This window comes from Sitodiplosis mosellana, unplaced genomic scaffold (assembly GCF_009176505.1).
Source record: "Sitodiplosis mosellana isolate CC-2019 unplaced genomic scaffold, AAFC_SMos_1.0 Smas_scaffold_59, whole genome shotgun sequence".
In the NCBI taxonomy this organism is placed as follows: Eukaryota; Metazoa; Arthropoda; class Insecta; order Diptera; family Cecidomyiidae; genus Sitodiplosis; species Sitodiplosis mosellana.
In genome coordinates this window covers 263,291-275,190 of record NW_022595301.1, presented here as the reverse complement: position 1 = coordinate 275,190, position 11,900 = coordinate 263,291, and the positions used below count along the sequence as shown (strand labels likewise).

General features: G+C 35.7%; 2 protein-coding genes and 1 non-coding gene across 5 annotated transcripts; 2 read left to right on the top strand and 1 right to left on the bottom strand.

The window, feature by feature from the left end:
- Positions 1 to 283: 283 nt before the first annotated feature.
- Positions 284 to 1,464, top strand: LOC129570452 (uncharacterized). The gene is made up of 3 exons (XM_055450055.1): positions 284 to 506; positions 554 to 1,288; positions 1,349 to 1,464. The coding sequence occupies exons 1-3, from the start codon at positions 284 to 286 to the stop codon at positions 1,447 to 1,449; spliced, it is 1,059 nt and encodes a 352-aa protein (XP_055306030.1). The 3' UTR covers positions 1,450 to 1,464.
- A 2,784-nt stretch (positions 1,465 to 4,248) lies between these two features.
- On the top strand, positions 4,249 to 4,367 carry LOC129570477 (5S ribosomal RNA). The gene has a single exon (XR_008688128.1). It is a non-coding gene; the product is annotated as a 5S ribosomal RNA (ribosomal RNA).
- A 1,848-nt stretch (positions 4,368 to 6,215) lies between these two features.
- On the bottom strand, positions 6,216 to 11,886 carry LOC129570458 (protein ECT2-like). 3 transcript variants are annotated; one of them, XM_055450068.1, is made up of 3 exons: positions 11,270 to 11,442; positions 7,954 to 10,338; positions 6,216 to 7,872 (listed from the first exon to the last, which is right to left on the bottom strand). In XM_055450068.1, the coding sequence occupies exons 2-3, from the start codon at positions 10,220 to 10,222 to the stop codon at positions 6,569 to 6,571; spliced, it is 3,573 nt and encodes a 1,190-aa protein (XP_055306043.1). In that variant the 5' UTR covers positions 10,223 to 10,338; positions 11,270 to 11,442; the 3' UTR covers positions 6,216 to 6,568. The 3 variants fall into 3 exon arrangements, with proteins under 3 accessions (XP_055306043.1, XP_055306041.1, XP_055306040.1); XM_055450066.1 differs by having other exon boundaries at positions 11,011 to 11,382; XM_055450065.1 differs by having other exon boundaries at positions 7,954 to 11,886.
- Positions 11,887 to 11,900: the final 14 nt, after the last annotated feature.

The window sequence follows — 11,900 nt, the reverse complement described above, 5'->3', positions numbered from 1 at the left end:
AACGTTTCGTGAGCAATAGATCCAATTGAAAAAAATATGTGTTATGTGTATATTTAGCAGGTTTGAACCTCTGTCGACTAATTAAGACACAAGTTACATGTTCGAATGCGAAACATTCGTAAAAAGCGTTAAATTGATGCTTACCACCGAAAACCACAAACAAAACCTTTTGAATCCATAAATATTTTTGTGAAGGCAACAAATTGTTGCTAACAACAAATGAAATCTACCTCGAACTAAATTTTATATTTTTTGCAGCACCATGAACAGGGAATCATTCAAGATGACATTGGATTCGGAGCTTAAACTCATCAATGATTTATTCATCGTTAATGACGAAAAGACAACAACGACAGCTGCTGATATAGATTCGAAGGAAAGAATTGCAGCCATCGAGTCAAAGCGTAAACGAAAACTGGAAACCATCGAAGATATTGATTTTGAACTTGAAAGAATCCTTACGAAATTCATTCGGCAAGCGGAAGAACAAATCAATGTTCCATCAGGTATAGCTTTCGATAAAATTTCATTCAATTCATGTCCGAATGTTAAGCAAATACTTCTCTTTTTATCGAAGCCGTCGCAATACTCCCGAAAAAGGAACAAATGTTGATGACATCGGAAGATGCAACAAATGCAAAATGGATCATTGATACATTCTTAAATAGCGTCGAACCAATAACATCCACACAATCTGGCATCAAAGAAAGCGATGAAAACGAAGAGTTTCTACTAGATGATAGCATGGAGAATATTTCTGAAACTGAAGCCAGTGTAGATTTGTCGATTTCATATATAAGAAATACGGACCCAGAAAGACACTGTAAAAACCCATCTTATCAATGTGAGCGATGTGAACTATGCGGCAAAAATGATCCATGCATGCCAAATCATTACATGAGAAAACATCGAAAACATGAAGTGCTTGTAGCACGACCATCACCGCAAATGGCTGCCAGATTGCGATTACAAAGCGACGAATTTAAAATGTTCGATAGAAATAATATCAGCGGATTTTGTTACTTCTGTGAAGACACCCAGACAATGCCAAGATCAAGCTGGGTGTTACACATTCTAACGCATACCGGCGAAGTTCTGTATGTTTGCGATTCGGCGGATCGTTCGATAGTTGGTTTCCTTTGTAAAGAATGCAATTTCCTGCAGCTTGAAGGCAAGCGTGTGATCGATCATTTGAAGAAAGAGCACGGATTCGAGTGTCCCACGGAAAAATGCCATTATGAAAAGCTCACTTTGGTACCTAGTGTCAAACCAAATACTGTACGTTCAGGTAAGTAACTTGAGAACAATTTTCGATTTCAAAAATCTAATTTCTATTCTTCATTCGCAGCAGCAACAGATTCAACAAATGTATCGACCAAAGAAATAAAGCGGTCGAAACTATCCAGACAGAAATCAATCACATTCTTATTGCCGAACGAAAAAAAGTGACAAAGATAAACTTCAACCGTGTAGCGTTGAGTCTATTGGGAATGGAGAACTTATTTGACACTACAATAATACCAATCCTGTTACACCAGCCGATTTTTATGAAACCAATTCATTTGAAGGTGAATATACATATATGAGAGACATTAAATCCAAAAGATTGATTGTAATAACATCCAGACTAATCGTGAAAGTATCAACCCCCTAAAACTTGAAAAATGAACACATTTTATGATTCGCAATATGATTTAATTTACCAATAAAAAAAAGCATTGTTAATTTCAAACAAATTGATTCAATAATATGATTTCTTCCATTCGATATGGTTAGCATATGGACAAAAAATACAATTTGTTCCACTGAATGGCTTTCCTAATAATGATCCGTTCACTAATTGGTTTGTGTTGTCCGATGTTGTTTTACACCTAGATTCGGTATTAATTTTAAAAATGACTCAAATATCTCCAAAAATCCACAAGAATCTTGATTATTTATTCGAAATATTCGAAAATTGGTCATATAATTGATGTTTATTTCAAATATCGCAACATATCGCCACTATTCTGAAGCGTGATATTCTCCTAGATTTTCATATCATCAACATATTGACTGCTTTGTCTGAATTGCTTCATCTTGGGCCATTGAAAAAAGTATTATGATTAGAGATTCAAATCAAAACGAGTTGAGTTTTCAATAAATGCATGGTAAATCATTTATCACCGTTGCAAATTGGAATTTGAACTAGCATCATCAGTACTATCACATCGATAAGAAAACATCACTGCCACGGATTATTTTAATACGCCGTTTATGTCTCCCAAGAAGGCTATAATCCGGATTGTCTGGCAGTGGCATATGAAATTGGGCAAATATTTTCGGAGAGGGTGTACTGTTTTCTTTTTCCCAATCTGGCAGATCATGTAAACGTGCCAACCACATTAGCCATTTGTTTATAAATTTCGACTTAAAACAGGCAGTTACTAATGCACTAGTGCTAGAGCTTTAGCTGATTTTTTTTATATACATGTAGCACATATCTGTGTGAGTGAAGTGTTGTCCTATTCAAGAGACCAAATCATTGTTCACAAATCAGTACGATTCAAATCGTTGAAATGAACACAAGTTGGTTTTAGTGTAACTGAACGTTGTATCTTAAGAGAGATCGTTTTGGAACTGATATTTGTGGAAAAAAAAATTGGAAAATTATCAAAGAAATTAGAGGTGATTGCAAGTTTGTTAGAAAAAGTTCCGGTGAAAACCGGCCAAATTTTTTATTCCTTGGAGGGCTTCATTCCATTTGCACGTCGCTCAGCAAAACTGAAAGATGTAGACCATTCTTCTTAGGCAAAAAAAATTCTAAGGATTGACCAATTTTACTCTTCAAACTCTGGACAAAGAACGACGCCAACTGAAGGACGGATGCAAACTAACAATTAATATGGATGAACCGATTTATTTGAAGTTTAAGAACCATTCATCAACAAGTAGCTATGGTTTAGTAGAAATAAAACGCACCTGTTCATATCCATCGTCAGAGCATTCGTGGCGACCAAAATATAGTGCTTATTAGTTTACATATCTGGACACAAATTATAAGTAAAATCAAGTATTTTCGGGTGATTTTTTTTAAATTAATTTGAATTCATTGATTTGGGTTGGATTGTACAATAGACTTAAAAAATTGTATTAGATAATATACTTAATTGTAACCATAACAAATATAAAAAATAAAATATTTTTTGGAATCAAATCTAGATGTCGTGTTTGTTTATTTTCATGTTTTTTGCAAAAAAATTGAAACAATCCTAATTTCTTTTGTGGATCTTTCAAATCAAAACCTTTTCATCGACAACTAATGCTTTTCCGACACTAGAACAATATTTTCGAGTTGTCATTCAATTTATTTTCTGTCGAATCATTTCCCTGAAATTCTATGGATTATTCAGTCAATATGCAATGATAGGTTCATGCCATATTTGACATTTATACGATTGTCAAAATATGCATCAAATAAAATCGAATATTTTAATCAAATTTAAAACAAATCAACTTTTTTTAGTTTTTTTTCTTCGCAGTATTGAAATATAAATTAAAACCAATTATTTGAATATAGTTTACAGCCGTAATTTGTAGCAGAATATTGAAAATTTTCGCAAAGATTCTTTTGAAAGAGTCTCTTTTGAAAAACTCTTTTGATTGAATCAATGGAGGCTCTATCGAGCGGATGGGTTAAATTTAAACCCTGTTCTTTAAGCTTCTTCAATTGGAGTAATCCGATCACATCTTGTTCGAAATCATGAAAAACACCACAAATTTGTAGCGTTTCTATCATGGAAACATTCGCAACAAGCGAATCAATTAAAATACGAATCAATTACTTAATCATTTGATGCATTCAATGCAATAGTTCCGAAAACAAAAACAATGAAAAACCATCACCGATTTCTTGTGCAAAACATAAATTTCTATGCTCAATGACTCAAAGTATCTTTCCGTTCGCAAAAAAATGAAATGAATGCAATAAAAACTCAGTTTGACCTCTGAACAAAGTTCAGTTGTGTCATGTTTGCTGTGCCACAGCGACTATGATTGACGCTGAGCGGTAAAATATGAATTTAATTTGATAAATACGATCCAAATAAATAATCTTATCATGAAACGTTCTATGGAGAATTTTTTTTTCAAAAACCAATCTTGATGCAGTAAATGTTTCGTCGTCATAAATAAACTTGCTGGTGCGAAATTATTATCTTGATTATTTAGAATCAGGGGCATGTGTACGCAGAGCAGCGGTTTACATTCGTCAACGACCATATCATGTAAAAAGCACCAGTTCTCGTCCGATCACTGAAGTTAAGCTGCATTGAGCATGGTTAGTACTTGAATGGGTGACCGTCTGGGAACACCATGTGTCGTTGGCACTTTTTCTTTTTTTTCCATCTCTTTCCTTATACATTTATTTTTTTTAATTTCCTCTTTTTGTTCTTTTCAAGTGTATTTGTTTGTTTGTTTTTTTTTCTTTTCTATTTATTTCTTCCTTTATTACATTGATATCCTCCATTAAATGGTTTTGAGTTTAATTTCTCTCATATTCAGTCGCATACAAAGACAGATAACATTATAAATATTGCTTATTTTCTACGTGATATTGCGATATTGCTCTGCACATTCATTCGAAAATGCCCACAATACGTCGAATAATTGTAAAAAATCGAAGGTTATAATAAATGTTTGAATTGCCCCCTGTCTCACCGCAATAAAAAACCAATCCCATTGAATATTCCGCCTGTGAAATGTGTTTTTGGAACGAATGAAATGCTAATTAAAACCAGCATCTCATACGATTCTAATGCCCACTAAATTGCAAATAAATCTATTTATCAAAGTAAATTGGAGGTTGAACGTTTCGATTTGTTTCGCACATGTGTTAATAATCAAATAACGTAAGTAATTTGGGAGCAGAGAGAAGAAGAAAAGCAGCCGTGTAGCTTCCAAAATGTTCGATACTCGAAGGAAGTACTTACGAACTGTTGGGTAGCATTGCAAATATCATTCCGAATTTTATTTTTTTCCAAAGAGTAATCAAACAAGATCCAATTAATGAGTCAATTGCGAATTCTTCAAAGCTGTAAATATGAAGGTAATAACGCACAGAGAAAAAAAAAGAGAAAAAAAAATACTCGTTGTTATTTTTATTCCCACAATAATTGTATTTATTATTTATTCATCTCTATGTTTTTCATTTTTTTGCTAGAAAAAAATTCGCCGCGCTAAAACAACTAAAATATATCGAGAGATGATTACGAAATTGTATATTTTAGTGATATTATCAGCAGAGTAGTTTCTGTTTATTTCTATCGCCAAGTTTGAATTTTGTTTGCTTTTCGGTATTTTTTTCTTTAATCATACGTTTGCTTTGTGTAAATCAAATGCGCACAGAGATTGTATATATAACATATTTATATGTTCGAATGTTTTACAATTTAATCTAATAATTATGTAGACCTGAAAATAAAGAGTTTAACCCAGTAGAAGAAAAGAAGAGAGGAAAAAGCAGAAGAATAAAGTGGTTCAATGCAAGAATTTCACGTCATAAACCGAAAAGAAAATTGATTCGGTTGAAAAGCCTTTGAAATGCGAACAAAAATATCATCTCGGAAATGTTCAGAGTACCACACGTGGACGCTCACTCTCACTCACTCTTTCTCTTTCTTCCTCTCTTTCTCTTTCTCTCTCGCGTTCTCTTATTCTTTCGTTCTTGCTCTTTCTATATCGCTCTATGTCACTTTCTTTCGTTCTCTTTCGATCTCCTTAGCTCTCTTTCTCTCTCTTTCTCTCTCTCTCTTTCTCTGTCACTCTCTAGCCCGCGGAAATCTATTCACACCACATAAAAATGTAGAATATGTTCTCTCGTTTATTTCATCCTGTCCAATCTATTTATTTCTTTGTTATTATTTCGGTTTTTTGCTCTGTTCTCGTTTGACATTTCCGATTTCTGATGAATGTGAAGCGATGACTTTGTGTACACGATTATGTTTCATAGATGAAGCAAAAAAAAGAGAGTCGAGATGAGTGTGCCATGATGATACAATTTTTTTTAAAATAATGCTTCAAAATATGAAAATAGCCACAAAATTGAGTTAAGTTGTTATTTTTAGTTAGAAAACGGTATCAAAATGAAAAATCGCTTATTGTCTTACGTAAGTGAGAGGGAGAGTGATTGTGGGATAGAACGAGTGACTAAGAGTGAGTGATTGAGAGAGAAGAGGTTTTGAGAAAAACAAAAATTTATTAACGCTATGCAGGCTTTGAAATACATGAATCTCGCAAAAGAATGAACGAACGGTCGAAAATAAGAAGAAGACGAAAAAGAAGGAAAAAAAACTGTACGCAAGTATGTAATATTCGAGTATAATGCTGACTTGTATTTTGTTTTGCGATTGCAAATGATTTTAAAAAAAAAGCAATAACAACAACTAAACAATTCAAAGAAGAAAAAAAAATTCAATAAATTTATATTTATCATATGTACGAGGAATGTGTGTTTGCTTTTTTAAATTACTTTTTAACCAGCGAAGCGTGTGTCATTGTTGTTGTTATTGTTGTTGCTGCTGTGCATCGATTACATCAATGAATTTGTGCTTGCGTAAAGTGGTGATGTGGTGGAAACGGCTCGTTTCAATCGAAGCGGTGTGGTCTTAAATGAAAATGCTCGATTGACTAGACGTGTACGTGCGTAATTGTACACCTTTTTTAATGTGCCAAAATTGATATCGCTGATATCAATGCCCAATTCTTGTGATTCACAATTCCGTAAAAATTGCTCATAGTCGGCACGGCATGCGTTCTCCGCTAATTGCTTGCAGAAATTCTTCAAATACACAATTTTATCGCATTCCTCGTTGATATTGAAGCAGTAAATTTTCTCTTTGACATTGATCGCAAAGGCACGCTCACTATCTTTTATATCATAAACTTGGAGAATTGCACTGAGCGGTATCAATCGAATGTGTTTATATGACTTGGTGTGCGTATGGGCACGTGTTGTTGTGTTTAATGCATTTATTGTACCGGTTGGTGACTTAATGTTGTTCATGTGACGCGATTTACGAATTTTACAAATTTCAATGTAGTCCGTAAATAGGAATATCATCAGCGGATCGTCACGTCCGCTCAGGCAATTCGATAGCTCGGATACTTCACACCTGGAAATGTAGCTGCGATGTGATGACACCAAATCGGCTGGACAGTTATCAATATCGTTGAAAATGTCAAATAAAGCGACGCGACCTTCTGTTTTTCGCTTATCCTCGTTGATGTACTTCATCACATCTTTTATTGCATTCAATGCTTCCTCCAGAATCTTTGAGTCTGGATTCGATTTCGGTGTATGCTTCAGGATGTCATTGATTAGCAAACTCATGCTGGGAAGACGTTGAACGGGCCGTATCATTAGATCTTGTAGCGTTTGTCGGCCACACTCCGGTTTCGATTGATTGATTTTCAAGAATGCGTGGAATTTTGGATTTTGTGCTATGCACTGTTGCAGCATATCTTTCATCTGCTCGAAAAAGTTTACGTACGGTGGATAGGCCTTTACCAGGGCATCGCGATGATCGAGTATTATTTTGCCAATGGAACAACTATCCGTCCAGTTCGACTGTAGCTCTTTGAAATGGTTCAACATTTGCAGGTGAACTTCGTAGATCGGTGAAAAGTTGTTGAATATCGACCGTAGCTCGGATTTGTTGAGCAATTCTTCATCCGTATCGACCATATATTCCAATGGCTTTTGAAACTCCGACACAATCGTATGCAAAATGCCCACGTAATTCGATTCCGTTGAGTATAAATCCATAAAGTGATTGAAACGCATCGATTTTTGCTTCTTTGTTTTTGGTGTATTGTCCATGCTACAATCAAAATCTGAATGGAATGAAGAGGCAAAAGGGGTGGTTATGAATAATTTACTATGAATTTTGCAGATAAGAATCGAAAATGACCTACCTTTTGAGTCATACTTAATGCTGGGACTATTGGTACAATCCAGAAAGCTGCCCGACACTGATAATCCTGCATCAGAAATCGATGAGCGTCGTTTGCCCGATGCTCCCAGTATTGAGAAGCGTTTACGTTTACGATGTTTCACCAATGATTCGCGTCGATCACCGCCCGGCGTATTCGTCACACTCTCCAGGTAATCGCTAAATTTATGCTCTTCTTCACTTGCAATCCCCTTTTGAATCGTGTACCAAAACCATTCCGCTTTGACCATATGTGGCACACCACTTTGAGACCCACCCTTTATCTGATCGTGTTGATTTTCCGTCGATGCTAACGAAAATGGTTGTGATTGAGTAACAGTTGCATTTGAATTGTCGGCAACATCAGCACTAGTTGCCTGTTTATTGTTGTTGTCCGGCAATTTTCCCGCGTCGACGGTGACAGTTTGATTTTCATCAGTTTCGATCGTTTCAGCCATTGCTGTTGCATTCATTGTGCTGTTAATCAATTTTCGACACGACATTATGCTCATCTCATTCGGTTGAGCAAATTTATCGTCATCATTAACCGGTTCGGCATTGTTGAATCGTTTCGATGTTTTTGGTGTTTGGCAAAAATCCCGTTTCGCGCGGTTACCATTGGTGAGGCGATCTTTAAGACTGAGCAGTCTATCTTTGACAGGTCGTTGTTTGGCTTCGGAAAAGGTACTTTCCATCGATGTTATTGAGTTTATCGATGCATTTGGATCGACGGAATTTCGTCTCACCCGGATCATACTTGTGATTGGATTTTTCAATGCTGCAAAACTCATGCTGCGTCGCAATGATCGCGTAATTGAACCGGTACGAATTAGTTTTGGTTTCTTGGCCGAACTAAATTGAGCGGCAAATGTATCGGTTGAAATGATTGAAATGTTATCGAAACTGTCACGTTTCCGTTTGGACACATCTTTCTCATCACATTCTTCCTCCTCTTCTTCGATGTTGTGCAAAATTGGCGATAGATTGACGGGTTCCAAAAAGATATTCTCCTCATTGGTTGCATCGTTGTGTACGTTATTCGATTTGAATGGTTTTTTCGGTGTTTCAACAATTGTCTGCGGATTGTTGCCCAACATTGACTGAGCATTTCTATTATTTTCGTTCAAATTCAATTGATCCAAACCATCGGGTGGTAGAATTTTGTCCACTGCAATCGATGTGCTGGCCAAATTTGAATGTGATGACGTGGGTGGCGGTGCAACAATTGTCGGTGACACTGGCCCACTGCCGGCTATTAGTTCCGGAAAATTGGAAATATTACTGGCTAAAATCAAGTGCGTACAATCCGGATCATCGATATCGGTTGCTATGCCGCCATTCATTTTCAAAATATCAACCATTTCTTGATGTTCTTCCGGTGAAAATCCATAGAAACAAATGCGCAACCCTTCAAACGATTTCAACTTGTACAATTCACAAAATTCACTTTCATTGGCGAAAAAATTCGGATCATCACGACGTTCCCAAGCTGCTTCAATCCATGCCGGTCGTACCACGGTTAAATTAAATGTTTTCGCATAATGATACTTTTCACCAACACTTGCACTGCATATCAGGTGCGTACAATGGCTATTATTTTTGATATCTTTTCGAATGCTGCCGCCCATGGTGTGTATCAAATTCACGAAACGTGTTAGTTCGTCTTTTTTTCGAATGCCAGTGAAGCACGTAATTACACCTTTCATGGAAAAATTATACAGTGGCCGATTGACATAGACCAAACCTTTACCGGACTGTGCAATTTGTTGTAACGCCGTTGGCCCATAAATTCGATGCTTACTTTTACGTATCACATTAAAATGTTCGCCTTCAAAATCGCGCATCACATAGTATGTGGTCCATTTGGTGTCTTTGACATATTCTAAGCCCGTTTCCGATGTAATAACGGGCACATTAAATGAACGAGCTGCACACAAAATTTGTTCATCATCAACCACTGAACCAATTAAACAAATACGTTCGTCGATAACCGTTTCGGTTTCACTTGTTGCTAATGTTTGATTTGCCATAATTTTCAATGATGTTGTTGACATCGTTTCCACTTTTTTGATTATTTTCTGATTGGTAACTAGTTCGTTGGTTTGATTTTCTTTCTCTTCGTTGTTATTTTTTATACGTTGTTGCATTGGCTTATTAATTTCATTAATTTTCACAAATTGCTTCATTGTTCCCACCAATCCATGTTCAAATGTAACAACACCTGTACTATTCGCATAATCAGTTCCACTCATTTCACGTTTTCGACCGTTAAAAAATATATCGTATGTTGTTTGTGTTTGTGTGGTTTGAAATTCATGCGCAAGCCATATTTTCGTATTCTAATGTATGTTTGAACGCGTTGAATATACTGAATGAAGATACAAAACGAACAAGAATGCTACTTTATATGTACACACAGTGTTCTTCGTCTTTCTTTTTGCTGTCTCACGGAATGTCCATAGAACCAATACATATCCAGCAAAGAAAATTAAAAAAAAACAGTCACTTTGCAAAGCGCTTAGCACTTATTCACTATGTCTCTCTTTCTATCTCTTGTACATATACTGCATAACTAGTGTGTCTGTGCGTGTGTATGGGTGACAGAGTGTGTACAACACACAGAGAACGATAATATCGAAGATTTCGTCGTTTTTATTGTTGTGTGTTTTTTTTCTTCTTCTTCTCTTCTTCCCTTTTTGCGCTTTGTTTATTTCTTCTTCACTTGTACAAAGTATACACATAAGGTCTTTTGCCTACAACTCTTTGCAACAGAACGGCCAAAGCAGAAGAAAAAAACGAATTCATAAAAATTCGGACGAAATAAAGAGACTCATGCAAATACAACCGACAAGGAACTTAAACACGTATATACAATTTCGTATAATAAGTGTTTCATTCGTTGTACATCTTTATTTCGGCTTGCTTTTCGCACGTTAATTTAAAACGTATGACTCAATTGTTCTAAAAATGGTACACGTTTGAATAGTCTTCGACATTTGGATAATGAATTTTGATTTGTTGTTTCTGCTTTTTTTTTTACTTCACTTCTGGTCAACAAATATGCCAACAAAAAGTCATCACTTTTAAATATATATCACGCATTTCACACTGATCCATTTTTTTGTATCTTTTTTTTCGCCTCGACTTTTTAGCCTCTAGAACATTGTTTTCGATGATATTATTCAGGATAAATAAAGCCGTAGAAAATAACACACGATCTCACTCTCACGACAAATGAACAACTTAATATGTGTAACACGTACGGGAAAAACGTCTCTTTCGGACTAAAATAAACGTACTTTTTTTTCCTGACTGTCGGCCTGCTCTTGTTACTGTTTGGATTTTCGTTCGTTATATCCGATTTTTTTTTTCAACTTCTACTGTGTTAAGCGTCGCACGCTGCTATTGCTACTGCTCATCGGTTCATCTCTTTCTGGTGCATACAGTTTCATACAAACATTTCGATCGGTTTGGGTTGTGTGTGCGCAATACGATTTGTGTGGTTGAGTGCGCACACATTCACTTCAATCTTTGAAATCAAACGTTCACTACAGCGTTTGTGCATAGGCTAGAAAGAGACGAATAGATGTGCATGTGGTTTGGTCTCTGTTGCGGTTGCTGTTTGGATGTCGGATATTCGGCGCTCTTTCATGCTTGTATGCATGTATGTGTATTTGATATTATGTCCTTGGTATGCGATACATTTCCAAGCAGAGCATTGGCTTTTCACCTCTTTTTTTATGTTTTTCATTTTTCTAAAGGAAAAATTTCCAAGGAAACTCATTATTTTATTCATAAAAAATGTTTTCATTCAGAAAATTAACCCAAATCACTGTGGTTTTAATTCATGAAAGTACATTGATTAACGGCAAAATCGAGAATTCAAATCATTTTTATTAGTTTGTGCAAAAAAAAAAAACTTTCCATAGT

Excerpts from the sequence above, each read along its gene's own strand:
- LOC129570458 (XM_055450065.1), bottom strand. The coding sequence starts at position 10,222 with ATGAGTGGAACTGATTATGCGAATAGTACAGGTGTTGTTACATTTGAA. Across the intron at positions 7,873-7,953 it reads CATTAAGTATGACTCAAAAG|ATTTTGATTGTAGCATGGAC; the intron begins GTAGGTCATTTT and ends CATTCCATTCAG.
- LOC129570452 (XM_055450055.1), top strand. The coding sequence starts at position 284 with ATGACATTGGATTCGGAGCTTAAACTCATCAATGATTTATTCATCGTT. Across the intron at positions 507-553 it reads ACAAATCAATGTTCCATCAG|CAAATACTTCTCTTTTTATC; the intron begins GTATAGCTTTCG and ends CCGAATGTTAAG. Across the intron at positions 1,289-1,348 it reads ACCAAATACTGTACGTTCAG|CAGCAACAGATTCAACAAAT; the intron begins GTAAGTAACTTG and ends CTTCATTCGCAG.